Here is a 16,810-nt window from a genome sequence, read left to right on the forward strand (position 1 = left end):
GAGGGGCATGTAGTCCCTTTCTGCTACTGGAACTCGGGAGGGCTGAACTAGCCTCGCCCCCCGACCTATGTCCTTCTTCTTCCTGCTGTCGCCTTGAGACGGGGGTTCTGGCTCCCTCTTTCTTTTTTCTGGGGCCTGCTCGCCCTTTTGGTTGATCTCCTCCTCAGTCCCAATAAACCGATCCGCGAGCTTAAGGAACTCGGTTACGGTTTTGGGTTGGTTGACAACTACGTGCCACTTGAAGTCCTTATGGGTGATACCTCGCTTGGCTACTGTGAGGCGAACTATGGGATCTAGGTCGGGTATCTGTAAACAAGCGTCATTGAACCGCTTAATTTAGCTCTGGATGGACTCCCCTTCCTTTTCCACTATGCCGAGGAGGCTCTCTTGAGTTTGCGGGCATCTCTTGCTAGTAACGAAGTGGGAGGTGAAAACCTGCACGAATTGCGTCCAACTTCTTATCGAGCCGGGCGCAAGGTTTCGGTACCAGGTGCGGGCCACTCCTTTGAAGGTAGTGGAAAAGGCCATGCACATGCAGGACTCGCTGGCTCGTGCTAGGTGCATCTGGGACTGGAAGGCGTCCACGTGGTCATTTGGATCGAAAGACCCATCATACTTGTCCAGAGGGGGGAGCTTGAAATCCTTTGGCATGGGGACAGCAAGGAGTTCTGGAGATAGCGGGGAAGAAACTGAGAGGAGGGGGTAGCTTTCATTTCAGCTGAGCATACCTCCTCTTTTCCTTTGAGCTCAGGAGAGTTGTCACCAGCGGTCCGAGCCTATCGAGCTCGGCAACACCGAAGCGTCGAGCACCAACGCTGAACCAGCAAAGTAGCAGCGAAGACGCTGACGAGCTCGCCGAACTGCTTCTAGAGCCCCTTTGGTCCTGTCTATAGCCCGCTGCCAGGACCTCGAGCGGGTTCTCCGCTAATGGGAGCTCGAACTGCGAAGGCTGTGGTGACACGGGCTTTGTTGGTTGAGAGGCCCCTGACCAGCCCACAGGTTGCGAGGTGGGTGCCGAGGGGGAAGCCGGCCTCTCCTTCTTGCTACGGGAAGAGGCGTGGCTCTTGGCTGGATCCTGGACCTAGGAAGCTTCTCCCCGACGAGGCCGCTCACTCCGGCGGGTTGGCTTGGCCTGCTTCGTGGCCAGGTACCGAGGGGGAAGCGACGGCTGGGCCTGAGGCAAAGAGGGAAACTGCTGCTGGTACTGGTACTGGTACTGGGAAACCTAGTGCAACACTTGTTGTTGGTAGAGTTGGAATTGTTGGAACTGTTGCATTTGAGCCTGCATGGCCCGCATGCATTGCACTAAGTCCTCCAGTTGATTCGGTTTGGCCGTTGGGGGCACAACCGAGGGTTCAGCAAAGGTTGCTCCTACTGTAGAAGGGAGCAGGGCAACGACGGGTGCCACTGTAAGAGGCACATTCAAACTGGGGACTCCGTCCACGGTGAGGGGGACTGTAAACTGTCCAATGCAGACAGTAGGGAGCTGGGGCTGCTCCCCAGAAGTGTTCTGGTTGTTGCCACATTCGGCATTGCTGGAAGAAGCCATGAAGAATGCTAAGTTTTTGGAAGAAGGTGTTGTAAAAGCTTGGAGGAAGGCTTTTAGAAGTGCTTCACACAGATGGCACCAAATGATGCGGCACGATCCGGGCACTCCTAGTTGGCTGCTGACTGGCTTCTTGTTGGCAATGAATGGCACCTGAGAAGATGAAGCAGAAGGATTCCCAGGGATTTGCCCGGCGGGAATACTCCGAAGCTTAAGTTAGAATTCTGGGGAGGAAGAAGAGAGAGAGAGAGAGAGAGTATAAAAGGCTAAGAGTGTAGATCGCGCTGGATCACTAGGTCTCGAGATTAGCTCGTGAGCAAGTAAGAGTGAAAGTCCATATCTAATCCGAGAGAGAGAGAGTCTATCTCTCTACTTAAAGGGCTTTTATAGGGGCATTCTTGTCAAATCAGGCGTAACCGCCATTGGGCTCCTGTCGCAGCCATTACCTGCCAGGTCTGCGTAGGTGATCGTTACAGTGTACTATTCGCTTGGATGGATGACACGTCCTAAAGGAGTAGGCACGCCTTCGTCTGTCGAGAGACGTGGGTGCAAACTTCCGAAAGGACATGGACTACACCGTCAGTCGAGAGACGTGGCGCAGTTTGATCAGTACGGTCTGGTAAGACAGAAGCTTCTTGAGAACGTCGCGTCACTCAGACGCAAGTTATTTCGTAGCGAGCTATCCTTGCCGCGAGCTACTTTGCATTAAGCTCTTAGGGATACTTCGAGGTGACCCTCATCAAGGTTGGTCTCGGGGGTAGTTCTTCTGCCCAGGTGCTAGAGCGAGCTGGTTTCCCTAGCTCGCGAGCTGAAATAATCTTGGAGTATTCCCATCTTAGTAGCTCAAGGGACCTGGAGCTCGCGTTGTAGCGAGCTCCTTCTATAGAGAGCCATGATGCGGCGAGCTGTTCTACAGACTCGTTACCTGGTCGCGGTCAAGCCATGCTGCTGAGCTGTTGCTCGTGCTGAATCAGGTCCACGTGTCATCATCTTAGTAGGTTGGGTCAAATCATCCTCCATCAGTTCCTAATTTTTTACTTATAATTTTTGTTGTCAGAATGAATCGTCCATTTAAACCAAATGGTCAAACCATCGAATTGTCGACCCGAAAACCGAGTGACAGATAAGATATATAAGATATATATAAGATGGTTCACATCACTAGGTTCATCATCTACACTCTCAGCCCTCCCCTCACACAAGCCATACCAAGAGTCGCTAGAATTCCTCTGAGAGCTGGCCTCAGCTGTTTCCAAAGAAAGGATGACCTCTCTACCCTTTTCTTCTCCCCAAAAACGAAGAGTCACATTCTACTCTTCTACATCCAACCTCTTAGAATACGTTTGGTTTAAAGGAAAAAGTAGGGAAAGGAAGAAAAAGGTTGGAAAACCTTTACACCATCGCCAACTCCTCTAACCCGGAAGGGAAAATGGAAAATCGATCTCAGCTAAATTTCTAGAGTCAGGATGGAACACAAACGCCTGAGTCCCCAAGTTATTCACCAAATTCCCATCATGGTAAATGTCTCCCTCTACCACCATCCTTCTTCATGGTGCTTCCTGGGCCATAGACGGATCTTAATTTCTTTTGGAATGTCTGATGGGCCTTAGGCCTTCTAGAGCCCAATATCATTTTGAAACTGCCCAAAACTGTGTTAACTGTTGACTAGGACCACCGCCATCAACTTATTGGGCTTACCCCTTACTTGCCCTTGGTTTCTGGCCTGCCAGGGCCACTGCTGAGTGCTGACCCCAACTCTCAAAGTTGCCACGTCAACCATATCATCCACGTCCCCGGGTTGTCCCACGGCCCCACCTTGCAATGGAGCTTCTGTCAGTGAAATACTTTATAATTTAAAGCAACTTTGGGGAGTTTCCCAAAGTACATTGCCACGTGGCAACTTTGCAAGGGGGTCCCCCCACCTTGCAATGGAGCTTTTCTTGGCTGCAGCTTTGCATTATGGTTATGAATAGAAGGGTAGAGAAGTTAACAAGTGGGGTACTGTCTTGGCCAATTACATTACCACGTGGAAGATTACTGGGTTGCTTGTACTTCTCCTGACAGTCCATCTAGCAGAACCAATTCTTTGTATCAAGGACAAGGCAGGAGGAATGGGACGAATGTTTCAGGTTCAAACAAGACATAAAACCGTTTTGGTCAGTGGTCAGTGGTCATTGGATCACGGGTTGAATGGTATCATCCAATTCGATCATTTGATTCATTTTAGAAATATAAATATGAAAAATTAAAAAAAAAAATTCTAATTATTTTTTGAAGTTTTATAAACGTTTTGTACTTAGCCCAAAACCGAGAAAAGCAATTAGGCGCCATTAGGCTTTACATCATTAAAAGTGCCAATAAACGCCTATTCATTGGGAGAAGTTCCATGAAGCTTCTTGAAATGGGAAAGGTGCACAGAAATGGATATTTGTTTTGCTGACGAGGCCTTTGTTGATGGGATGTCTATGTGGCAGCGTTTACTCAATAAACGTAAACGGAACCAATCACATATATTTGAGATAAAGTTATCCTATCGATATTTCTAAGGGCCAAATAATTTTAGAACCGTTTTGGCTATCAATCACTTGTTCTATCCATCGGTTTCTGCGTTGATGGTTTGATTGTCTGATTCAAATGGCAGTCTGTTCTGACAAAAAATTAAAAAAATATTTAAAATAAAAAGATCAAAAACCGTTGAACAGGTTGATGGTTTGATTGCCTGAGTCAACGGGCCATTGACTAATTCAACGGTTTTTAATTAGGGATCAAGTTTGGGGTAAAACGGAACCAATTGTCTAAATGTCTCTCATGCCAAATGGTCCGACTGTTTGAATCAACGGCGATTGGAAAACACTAATTCAAACTCTATCCAGCCTGAATTGTTGAACCCCTAACCCAAGATTGGTTCAATTTGATGCAGTTTTTTCTGTTCTTTTTGTTAGAATATTCTTATTTTTAGCAAGGTTTAAAGTGTTGATCATTGCACTCTATTATGTGTATCACATTGGTATTCTTATTAAAGGTTATAGATATAATAAATATTGGAATTCGGAGGCTTTGATAGTAATTGATATTATATGATTCTCATAGCCTATTTGTCAATTATTAGGCTAAAAAATAAAAGAGAGAGAAGAAAAATATCCACTGTTCAAGATATGTATTTTTTTATCTTGTGTATTTTTAGACTAAAAATTAGCTGTTAATCAGAAAATTATCTTTTTTTTCTATAACTTTTATGATTTGCACCAAAATCAAGACAAGCATCCAATTTATATATTATGGATATATACTAGTTAATGTGCACATACTTTATACCTCAGTTTTAGATGATGATAATAATAATGTCATCAATTGTTTTCATATTTCTATCTAAAAATAATTTTTCTTCTATATCACATTTGTTTTTGTTTAATATTAGAGATGCATCCAGTTTTTTTTTCAAAACTTATGTATATTTTCCTTTTCGTGTTTTTTTATTAATTTTTATTATCTAGTTATGACAATATTGTTTGGCACATTTGTCCTAGATGGTTGAATTGCTCACTTAACCTAGATAGGATAACAATTTTGTTTTGGGGTCAATTTTAAAATAACATGGGTTTTATATTGTTAAAAGTATTAGATGTAGATCTAGTTCATAGAATTTATTGGTGAAAATACCTTAAATATACAATTTAATGAGAAAGAATGAGAGTTAATACCTTAAATATAATACTTAACGAAAGAGAATTGAATGAGATGAAAATTAGTAATTCAAGTCATATCTTCTTCCTTTGCAATTATAGAGGGGCTAAAATAAAAAAAAAATAGGGGTATTTTAATAAAAAAGGTTTCATAAGTTCATTCATACTTCTCATATAAATATAAATATAGATGTGTTCAATTTTTTTTACAATATGCATGTCTATTCTATATATGTGTATAAAAAATAATTCTTATTTTCACACTTATTTTTTTAATATGATGAATATACAAAATTTGTATATTTTTAAATATTTTCTACAAAATAATTTCACACTTATCTTCTTTTCAAATGTTTTCTAAAAAAATTTTTGTATTTTTATTATTTAATAACGACATTGAATTTTGATACATTTGACCCAAAAGTTGAACTATTAACCCACCACCAAATGGGACAAAATTTTCATTTTTGGTTAATTTTAAATTTTGTATTATATTTCCATCTTTAATGAAAACAATTTTTGTCTATCACACTAATTTTTTATTTTTTGTTACTTTTATATTTATTTATATTTTAAAATTTTTATTATTTAGCTATGAAATCATCGGTTGACCCATTTTGCCCAAATGGTTGTATAGGAGGGGTAAGGCTTGGTTAGGGAGTGGTCTCTTTGAAAGACAGAGAGAGGCCTGTGAGTCGGGAAAATGGGCTTTTGGGGGACTAAGGATGTGAGGGCAAGGGGTTAGAGAGAGTGCTCGAGAGTGTTGGATGCCAAGAATGCTAAGGATCAAATGTCTTTCAATACAAGGAAGACTTTTATTTATGGGGGTGAGCCCAAGATCATAAAAGGTAGGAGATAAGGATGTTTGCACCGTATCGAGAAAGGGAATATTGGATCCATTGTCAATTATTAAGTGCACTAACGAGGTTTTGCCACATGTCTCATGAGGATCTTCCCAAGGATTAGCTTTCCTTCTCCTCAAGATTTCTTATTACTCACTGCTTGGCGGTAATGACGTCACTGCTTGGCGGGCTCCGCTTTGTAGACTCCATATGGTGCTTCATCACGTCTTTGTTGTCGTAGGTTTTACATGCTTTTAGGCGCACATGGGCCTTGCCATGGGTTTGGCCTAAGTTTCTCTTGATCTAGGTTACGAGTAGGTTTATAAGTCGTTGGTTTATCGCAAACTTTGGTGGGTGTTGGTTTATCGCACGTTCGAGTAAGCTTAAGGCCCTTGGATGGGTTCGATCATGATTTCCCTTGGTTGGGGCATCGAGTAGGCCCCGTGGACCGCGAGCTTATCGCGATTTTGCAATACACATTGTGAGTTCATCATTGGGTTAATGGTGTGTTGCAGGTTCATCGCAGCATGGAGATTGATTGTGGTTGTTCGCACACACCTTTGCGGGGTTAATCTTGGTATTAATGTTCCCTAAGGGTCTGAGCGTGCACTATGTACCTATAAGTTGAATTGCTTACCTACCACTTAAATAAAAGAGTGATTTCATTTTTCTCTTTTGTTAGTTTTAGAAAAGAAGGGTTTTATATGTTAGAAGTATTGGATATAAATCCCATTAGTAGAGTTTATTAGTGAGAAAAGTACCTTAAATATAGGATTTAATGAGAGAGAATAGGGGTTAATACCTTAAATATAAGACTTGGTGAGAAGGAATTAAATGAGATGAGTAGTAGTTAAAATTTCATTTTTAGCTCTCACAAATAGAGAGGAATTAAAGTTAGAATAGGGGTATTTTAGTTAATAAAAGTTCCACACCCTCATTTGTTTAAATTTATGCCTATACTAGTAAATGAGCATGTGCTTTGCACATGGAATTTTTTTATGCTAGTACATAAAATGTTTTTAAGTTTTCTATATTTTTTCATATTTATATGTCAATAAAAAGTATTCATATTTGTCACACTTATTTTTGTTTAATATGATGAATATACGATATTAAAGATTTGCCTAAATATTTTTTATAATATTTCTTATATTTTTATACTTTTACGTGCTTTTATCTTTTCTAATTTTTATTATTATTTAATTCTAACATCAAGGGTTGACACATTTGGCCTAAAAGGTTAATCATTGATTACTTGTCGCTAAATAGGAAAACAACTCCATTTTTGGATTAATTTTAAATTCATAGTTTCTTTCTATTTTCAGTAAAAACAATTATTCTTTGTCACATTTATTTTTCTTTAATATACTTAATTAATATAAAATATTAGAAACATGCCCAAATGCTTTTTACATAATTTATATTTTTGTGCATTTATCTTTTTAAACTTTTATTATTTAATTATGACTTCACGAGTTGACTCATTTAACATGAAAAGGTTGAATTGTTGATCTACCACTAAATAGTAAAACAATTCGCTTCTGGATTAGTTTTAAATTTTGTATTTTATTTTCATCATCAATAAAAAGTTAAAAATAGTTCTTATTTATCTTGTTTAATTTTTAATATGATTAATATAAAATATTAGAGATGTGGCCAAATATTTCTGTTAGAGTTTTTATATTTTTTTCTTTTAATTTTTATTATTTAATTAGGAGATTAAGGGTTATATGACTATTGACCCATCACCAGGAAAACAATCTCATTCTTGGGTTGGTTTTAAAATTTATATTTTATTTCCAACATCAATATAAAAAAATTATTATTTATCACACTTATTCTTCTTTAATATGATTAATATAAATATTAGATAAATGCTTAAAAGTTTATTTTTTACAAAATTTCTATATTATTACATAATATTTTTGTTTTTTTATATTTTATATTTTTTATTAATTATTGATATCAAGGGTTGACACATTTGGCTCAAAATGGTTAAATTTTTTACCCACTGTCATGAAAATAATTTTTACTTTTGGATTACTTTTAAATTTATATTTCAATCCAACACTAATAAGAATAATTATTACTTGTCACACTTGTTTTTATTTAATATGATTAATATAAAACATTAGAGATGTGTAATATGGATTGACCCATTTGACACTAATGGTTAAATTGCTTACTCACCACTATGATGGAATAATGGTTCCATTTTTTGGTCAATTTTAAAAAACATATATTTTATATCACTAAACATATTGGATATAGATATAATTGATAGAATTTATTAGTGAAATGAATAACTTAAATATAGGATTCAATAAGAGAATGGGAATTAGTACCCTAAATATAAGACTTAATGAGAGAGAATTGAATGAAAAGAAATATAGCAATTCAAATTACATTTTGTGCCCTCACAATTAGAGAGGGACCAAATTCAAAAATAGGGGTATTGTAGTCAATAATAGGATTCAATAAATGTTAATGGGAGTTAATACCTTAAATATAAGACTTAATGAGAGTGATTTTCATGAGGAGAAAAGTAGTTGTTCAAATTACATTTTTGTCCTTACAAGAGAGATTAAACTCAAAAATTGCGGGTAGTTTAATCTAACAAAAAGTTCCACAATCTCAACCACACTTTCTATATACTACTATTAAAAGTGCAATTGAATCCTATATTTTTAGACTTTTTCTTAACTAAAATACTCTTATTTCTGATGTTGGCACCTCTCTATGATGATGGTAACAAACATAATTTGAACAAGTACTTTTAGTTCAATATATTCCCTAATTAAGTCATATATTTAATATATTAACTACCATTCTCTCTCATTAAGGTTGTGTTTGTTTGAAAGAAATAGTAGGGAAAGGTAGGGAAATTTATACAAAACCTACCTTTTCTTTCAAACCAAAAACAACCTAAATTCTATATCCAAAGGTATTTTAGTTTCTCACCTTTACATTCCATTAGTTAAACTTATATCCAAATAATTTTAATAGTATAGGAACCTTTGTTTTAAAAAGCAACCCAAGATTGAAATTATTTCTTCCATTGGGTAGCCATTAAGTAGTTCAACCATCAAGATCAAATGGGTTAACCTATGATGCCATTATTAAATAATAAAAATATTAAAAAGATAAAAATACAAAAATTATAAAAAACACAAAAAATTTATCAAAATGCAATCTTTTCAATTATATATTTAATTATTAAATTAAACAAAAGATTAAGACAAATAAGAACTACTTTATTAATGTTTGGAACATAATTTAAAATTTAAAATTGACCCAACAATGAAAATAGAATGTGTTAAGCCATGATGTCATAATTAAATAATAGAATGCAACATTATAATAAAACTATTTTAAGTCAAATGTGTTAAGCCATAATGTCATAATTAAATAATAAAAAACAAAATATAGATAAAAATGTACAATGTTACATAAAGATATAAAAAAGTATATAGAAAATCTTAGCACAACCCTAATATTATATATTCATCACATTAAACAAAAATAAGTGTGATAAATGATTAAGAACTATTTTTATTAATAGTGGAAATGAATACAAAAAACTAAGAAAGCAGAGAATTAACGTTTAACTCATAACCCCACTAAAGGAATCAAATGATTCAATGGTTCTATACAGATCACATCATTCTTGATCAACTATTTTTTTTTCTTTGTGGGCAAGTAGTTTGAACGTAAAGTGGGCTCAAAATCCAAGTCATGTAGGTTGATTTGTTTGATTAGTTGTTTTGAGTATAGAATAAAAAGACTTTTAAAAAACCAATGTTCTAAAAACCAAATTGAACCGCATTTTCTCTCGATTTAAACAAGTCAACTTGTGATGCTATAAATAAAATTATAAAAATAAAAAGTACAAAGAAATAGAAAATTTTATAAAGATTTTTAGAATTGATCACATGCTATTAATATTATATATTCATCATATTAACAAAAATATGTATGAAAAGAAAGAGAATTATTATATTATCTATGGTTTGTTAATTGGGGCAAACATAATGGTTCACCAATTAGGTCATTTTGAGTGTTGGCCAAGTTTACGGTTTTTTGCAACAAAAAGATTTGTATTGTAACATACTCATCTACACACACACATTAAAAGAAGGAACTCTAGGAATTTTCTCATTTTTTTCTCATTTTTTATTTTTTTTCCATGTCATTTTTGAAACAACCAATGAGATACTCTCATTTTCCCGTAATAATCTATCTAAGATCTTTCTCTCTCTCTCTCTCCCAATACACGTTCCCAATAACCTAAATAATCACCTCTCCTAAAATTTCTCTTAAACTATTTCCCCCACCTAAATAATTTTCTCTCTAACAACCAATAGGTAAAGAAAGAGGGATTTGCTTTTCTAATGTCTAGCCAAGTGGCACCACTATCCTCCATTTTCTCCTAAGCTATCTCTAATTTGACACCGAATCAGCCCCCCCCCCCCCCCCAACGTCCCACAGCACATCCCCATCATGTATTGGGAACATCTCCCGATGATAACATCATCATTCCTAGTATTATCATTGGGAGATGTTCCCAATACACAACGGGGATGTGCTGTGGAACGTTGTTGGGGGCTGATTTGAATTCCTCTAATTCATATTTATCTCATAAATTATCCCTATTTATCCTCTAAATCTTCATATTAACGTTAAAAAAATTCCACCCCTATGCCATATATATATATATATACTTCAATTAAATTAATTGTATTATCATCCCCATCGCCATCATCACCCTTATTTATCAAAACCTTTAACTCTAATCCAATCCAAAACTAAAATCATTATATTTTTCAACCCTAACCGAACTTTAACTCAATTCGGACTAACAGACCCAAATCTGATCCCAGTCTAGACAATATTTAGGACACCGGACACCATACCCCTTACTCTGAGACCACGTAACCTGCTACGTGTTCTATGCTACGTATTCTCTTATTAATCTCCAAGGCACTACACAATAGGACGGATTCCAAACCATAAGCAAATGACACCTGGCAAATTTTTGGGCAGCTGGCAAGTCATTTTTTATTAGACACCAGGCAAGTCTTGGGAGTTGGGAGCCCAATATGTGATATGTCCATCTGCCGACTTCCTAGCGCCAGCAGGTAAGATCGTCCAGGAAATATTGTTAGGTGGGCAAAAATGTCCAGAAAAAAAGTTAACCACTCATGTCTCAAGGTAGCGTTGAGGTTGAAAGGTGGGACCCGGAGCGCGCACGAGCCTCCGGCCGAGCAAAACTCGCACAAACAGTTCTTCTCTCTCTCTCTGGTTTCCTTGAAATGATGAGAGGGGATGACGCCCATATCAGTAATTTTCCCAAGAATCTACAGCTTGGGCAGCTGGAGAGAGAAAGAGACGCTTTCTGTTCTGTTCCTTCTCACACCCTATTAAATTAAATATAAAAATAATTTTTTTTAATAAATTAATTATAAGCTTCTTTCTCCAATCTCCACGGCCTTTTCCCACCGAATCTCGAATACCCATCTCGGCCAAAAGCTTCTTGGAAGATTTCTGCTTTTGGGTCTTTGAACAGCTCTGGAATTTAAGGGATTATGGCCGGTTTCGATTTGGTAATATTTGTTTTTTTTTTCCTTGTTCTTCCTCATGTTATCTCTTTTGCGTTGTTTCTGTTCTTTCTCTGGTTTTGCTTTGTGTTTGGATTGGTTGATCTTTAGATCCCCTGCATTTTGATCGGTATGTTGTTTGCTTTGGTTCAAATTTGAGTTCTTTGAATATTCTTATTGTTTCCATAGGCACGATGATTGAGTTTTGTTAGCTCGTGTTCTTTTCTTTGTTTTGGGATTATTTTTTTATGATAAAACCCTGAAAAAAATCGCATAATCAGAGATTGAGGAACAGAGCGATGGACCCATCTCCTCGTGTGATATTTTCATTGAACAGAGAAATCTAATTAAGGATTAAACATGGAATCTGAGCTGAAAGTAGATTTACATATGCACTTTATCTAATGACCTTTTTTATTTTCCTTTTAACTGTTCTTTTATTTCCCAGAAGATGTTTATTTTATGGAGATTAGATCCTGACGAAGTACTCTTCCTGTTTCTGGGTTTACCTTGTTGGTTCAGTCATTCCTTTGAACTGTTTATGCTGTCATTTTGGACAAGAATTTGATACTATCAAGGACATTTAAATTGCGCAAACTTTTCTTTCTTCGGTTCCTCTGTTCCATTGAAGATTAACCAATCTCCATGGAATTTAACTTTAATGAACTCAACGACCTTCATGAATAATAGAAATAAGTGGTAGTTCTGGTTTTTTCCTCTCACTTGGGGAGGATGTTATAGCTCCAATACCCACCCACCTCTGCAAATCAAAAGAAGAAACTTTTTTGTTTCAATTGTTGCAAAATGAAATATCAGTTAACCATTAATTTCTAGCTTAAGGATTTTTTTAATTGTTTCTGGTATTTTCTTGAACTAGTTTTCTCTTTTCATTATGTTCAATCTGGTGCTTGGTCACTATTAAAGATTTAAATTGTTCTGGATGTAGTGAATTGGATTGTTTGATAGAATGCTAGAACAACGGCATGGCTTAAAGCAACCAAAAAATGTCCTTGACAGATATAACTAAGGATACTGAGTGTACCTAGCATTTCAATGGATTGACATTATTTTTATAACTTAGTTTCTAATGAAAAGTGATAAGTGACACTGACAGTTTGTGAGATCTTAAGGTGCCCTGTAAGAAAGCTCATAAAGATAACTTGCCAGCAATACACATTCATGAGTGGTGTGTGATGCAATGGCTTGGAGTAGGTTATTTTAAAGCTACTTTCATGGAATGAAAATTTCCCCTTTTTTCTTTTGGTTGGTTGGGGGTGGGGGATCTGCTGGAAAATTGCATTGCAACCCTTACATTCCAATGAAGTTTGTTTTGGGAGAGCATGGAAGAAGAGGTGATTCAATGTTGAGTACTAAGACCAAAATGAAAAAGAAAAAGAGAAAGGAAGAAAACCTTAAATATTACTGAGAAATCTTGTTTGGTTGACAAGGAATTGAGAGAACCAAAGGGGGAAAACGAAAAAGAGGAAGGAATAACTTGGAGGTTTTGAAATTTGCAAACTCAAGAGATTTAGCTTTCAAGGTGAGATTTATAGGATTTGACCTTTCTCTTTCTGGCATATTTTCTGGTCTTTGTAACTATTTTTGCTTTTGATAAGTGGTCTTTGTAAATTTGTCTCAATGCAGTTTTCAAATTTGAACTTGTGAAGATTTGATTGAAATCTATAGTGATTAGGAAATTTGGGATGATTAGTTTTAAGGCCTATATATTTTTCTTTGGTTTTAAAATACTTGCCATTGGTTGATAATGAACATCTGAAAGCTTTCTTTTGTGTGCATAAATTGTCTTGAAGGTTTGAAAAGTGAATGTATGCTCTCACCCTTGCTGATGCAATAACACATGCGTCTATCTTGTGATGTATTTGCAGATCTTCTCAAGAAATTGAAGAATATCTTACTTGAGAATCTAAAGCTTTCTAAAATCACACTTTGACCGGGGAAAACCGGGTGAAATCCTCAGATTTGAGGCTCCGTCGAGTCTCAGTCAGCTTTAAGTCCTTTAGAGAATGAATTTTGATGATTTCAGATCGATTTTGAGAAATTCTGGCGTAGATGTGTGGACGTTCATTGATACGGCGATTTCTGTTGCTTCTTTGGATTACAAAAATGAATTGAAGGACAGGCGAGACGGAATCATTGAGCGGCTTTACGTGCCATTTGTTTCAGGGTGTCAGAACTGCAATCTTGATTCAACAAGACAAAACTGTCACGAAACTAAAAAGAAGGTACATCAAACAAGGACAGAGGCTTCCATTATAAAAGAGAGTTCTAGCATTGAAGGAAAGAGAGGTTCTCCATCAACTCCACAATCCAATAGAGATGAAGATCATGATCGGAGCTATGGACATCCATTTGATGATGAACAAACTAAGATTCTGGCTATCAAGGAACATCTTGAAGACCCTGATCAGGTTCTGCTTCCATGATTCCATCTTAGTTTTCTGTAATTCTTTAGTTCCTCCTTCTGGTTGTGTGCTTATAACCTTTCTGTTTTCTTTCTTTCTTTTTTTTTTTTCTTTTTTGTACTGGTTCTTTTTAACATTGTATTTCATACATCTTTTTTATCAGTCTGAAGACTCTCTAGTTAATCTGCTACAAGATCTTGCAGACATGGATCTAACATTTAAGACTCTCAAGGTAGAAAGTATGGAAAATTTCTCTCTTTGAAAAATTTATATGTTTTTATTTTCTTTAATCACTTAACTGTTTCAGGAAACTGACATTGGAAGGCATGTAAACCGTTTGCGAAAGCATTCATCTAATGAAGTAAGGAGATTAGTAAAGCAGCTTGTCAGGTTTGGAAAATCAACCTTGAAACAAATTTTACCAACTTAAACATAAAAGCAGAGGTAGATTTGATATTTTTCAAGTTTTGTGTTTTACAGGAAGTGGAAGGAATTAGTTGATGAATGGGTAAAATCAAATACACCAGGAGAAACTGCAGCATCTACACTAATTGGTACTAAAGAAAATCAAACCCCCATCTTACAGAATTGCAGAAAGTAGAATTAAAATCACTTTGTAAGGCTTAACAAGAAAGGTCATTAATGGTGGCAGCTGATGGAGACTCCCCTCAACAGAACCCCTCAAAAGGTGCCCAAAACAGTCATCACCAGGTGAAGGATCTATAGAACTTCTATTGCCTTTCACATTTCATCACATGCCAAAAGACAATATTTTTATCTCAGTTATACTCTTTTCAGGTTCCTGATGTTGCATATTCTCCAAATCCACATAGTAAGCATTGGAAATGAAAACTTCAAATCAATTGGTTTCATTTGTGTCCATAAAAAAAAAACAAACTTCATCTGATTTATCTTTTTTTCCATGACAATTGCAGATGGGAGCTCCAGTTCAGATAAGAACAATTCAGAATCAGAACGGAAGGAGAAAATAATTCCTCGAAGAGAACCTCAAATGAGGCCAACTCAATCTGTCCCTGCATCCACTTCTGTTCCTCCAAATGTATACATAATAAAGACATGCCCTGCTTTCGAAATTTGTTCCCCGTCTTTCGTCCTTTCCTTTTCTATCTCTTGGTTGATTTTGCTTTATTGAGTTATGCAGAAACAAAGGGAACAGAAGGATAGCTCCATCGATCCTGAAAGGCTTGCTTCAGCTAGAAGACGACTTCATGAAAACTACCAAGAGGCTCAAAATGGTTTGTTCTCTTGTTGGTTTGTTCCTATATCTTACTTCCTTTTTATTTATGTTGGGTTTTATTAATGGTTTACCCTCTATGTTTCTGTTAATTGTGAAGCAAAAAAGCAAAGAACAATTCAAGTGATGGACATTCATGACATTCCAAAACCGAAGAACTCCTTCTTTGCAAAGAACAAAGGCGGTTTTCAAGCGAGGCACTGGTGAATAGACACTATATAAAACATATAATGCTTTTGGGTGACCAGAAACTAGTTTACCCTGTAACTATTTTTTTCTTAAATTTTCTTTGATCTTTCTCATCTCTCATGCTATCCCTGGTTTTGATATCGGATTCTTCCTTCAAATTTGTTAAAAATAAATTTCATTTAGAAAATTGCCAATTTTGAGGATCATTTTTTTGATGGGTAGTATGAATGTGCAAGACAAAATTCTTCTGCATCCTTACAAATAAAAGATGAGGAGGAAAAAACTAACAGAGTAAGAGTTAAGATGATATGGTCTTCTGTTCTCTGCTTGTGTCATTTACTATATTTTGGGTGCCAAAACCATGTCATAGAGTTGGTGGTTTTCTAATACTGGGTTCTCTCCAACGGCCTAGGCCTTTTTTTTAGTTGGTGGAGATTCATACAACAACTTGACCAAGGGAACTTGGGCTGTTTTATATCTCACTATTACTATAATATTGGGTGAGTTGTTTGGCAGATGTAAGCATGAAGGGGACATGAAGTACAGGGGTTTTAGTTTATGGAGGCCATGTGATGTTATTGGGCAAAATTTAATATTGTGTTGTGTTGCATTAGCCTTGGACACTGGATTAGCTGCACTAATATACTAATATTAGGTTGTGGAAATTTGGATTGTTGTTGAAGTGAAGTGGGTATTGCTTTGATAATTCTGCCTCCAAATTATACTATATTATTATTAAAAGATGTTGAATTTGGTGATTAGATAACCATTGTCAATGTTGTTGTTCAAAACAGGTTTATTTTAACTTGGGATTTCTCTACATTACCATCTTTGTTGCGTTGCACGTGCTTTTTTCCCCTAAATGTCTTTGACTCTTTTCTAAGATATTTTAATACGCAGACTTATTAGGGGTTGTTCGTGAATGTGAACTATTTTCTTTTTCTTATTGCGAGTTTCAAAAACAAAACAAAACTAGCTGGGTTGAAGACAATTTGGTTCTTAAAAATAGAACATGACTATATGTATTTTTTTTTTAATTTTTGTTTTCAAAATTGAAACAAAATAGTAGTGTTAATTTTCGGTTCAAAAGGACATGGTTAGAAAAACTATCACTTTAATGGTTTCAAAAACATGTATTTTTTAAACAAAGTCAACTTGCTTTTGCTTCTCAAAACAAAAACACAATTCAACAAATGTATTTGTTTTTTTTTTTGATGTGGCAGATTTAAAAGCAAGTAAAAGGAAAAACTTTTTAACCTTAAAATGGGTGGTAAC

The 16,810-nt window shown here is 36.1% G+C and overlaps 1 protein-coding gene across 2 annotated transcripts; it reads left to right on the forward strand.

The window, feature by feature from the left end:
• Positions 1–11,329: 11,329 nt before the first annotated feature.
• Positions 11,330–15,729, forward strand: LOC104593946 (Transcription elongation factor (TFIIS) family protein). Of its 2 annotated transcripts, none has more exons than XM_010254054.3 (10): positions 11,330–11,674; positions 13,555–14,097; positions 14,255–14,323; positions 14,399–14,481; positions 14,572–14,645; positions 14,744–14,802; positions 14,890–14,923; positions 15,027–15,151; positions 15,254–15,347; positions 15,447–15,729. In XM_010254054.3, exons 2-10 carry the CDS (start codon positions 13,693–13,695, stop codon positions 15,551–15,553), a joined length of 1,050 nt encoding a protein of 349 aa, XP_010252356.1. In that variant the 5' UTR covers positions 11,330–11,674; positions 13,555–13,692; the 3' UTR covers positions 15,554–15,729. The 2 variants fall into 2 exon arrangements, with proteins under 2 accessions (XP_010252356.1, XP_088743482.1); XM_088887356.1 differs by having other exon boundaries at positions 11,657–11,798.
• Positions 15,730–16,810: the final 1,081 nt, after the last annotated feature.

This window comes from Nelumbo nucifera, chromosome 5 (genome assembly GCF_055504915.1).
Source record: "Nelumbo nucifera cultivar China Antique chromosome 5, China Antique-T2T, whole genome shotgun sequence".
In the NCBI taxonomy this organism is placed as follows: Eukaryota; Viridiplantae; Streptophyta; class Magnoliopsida; order Proteales; family Nelumbonaceae; genus Nelumbo; species Nelumbo nucifera.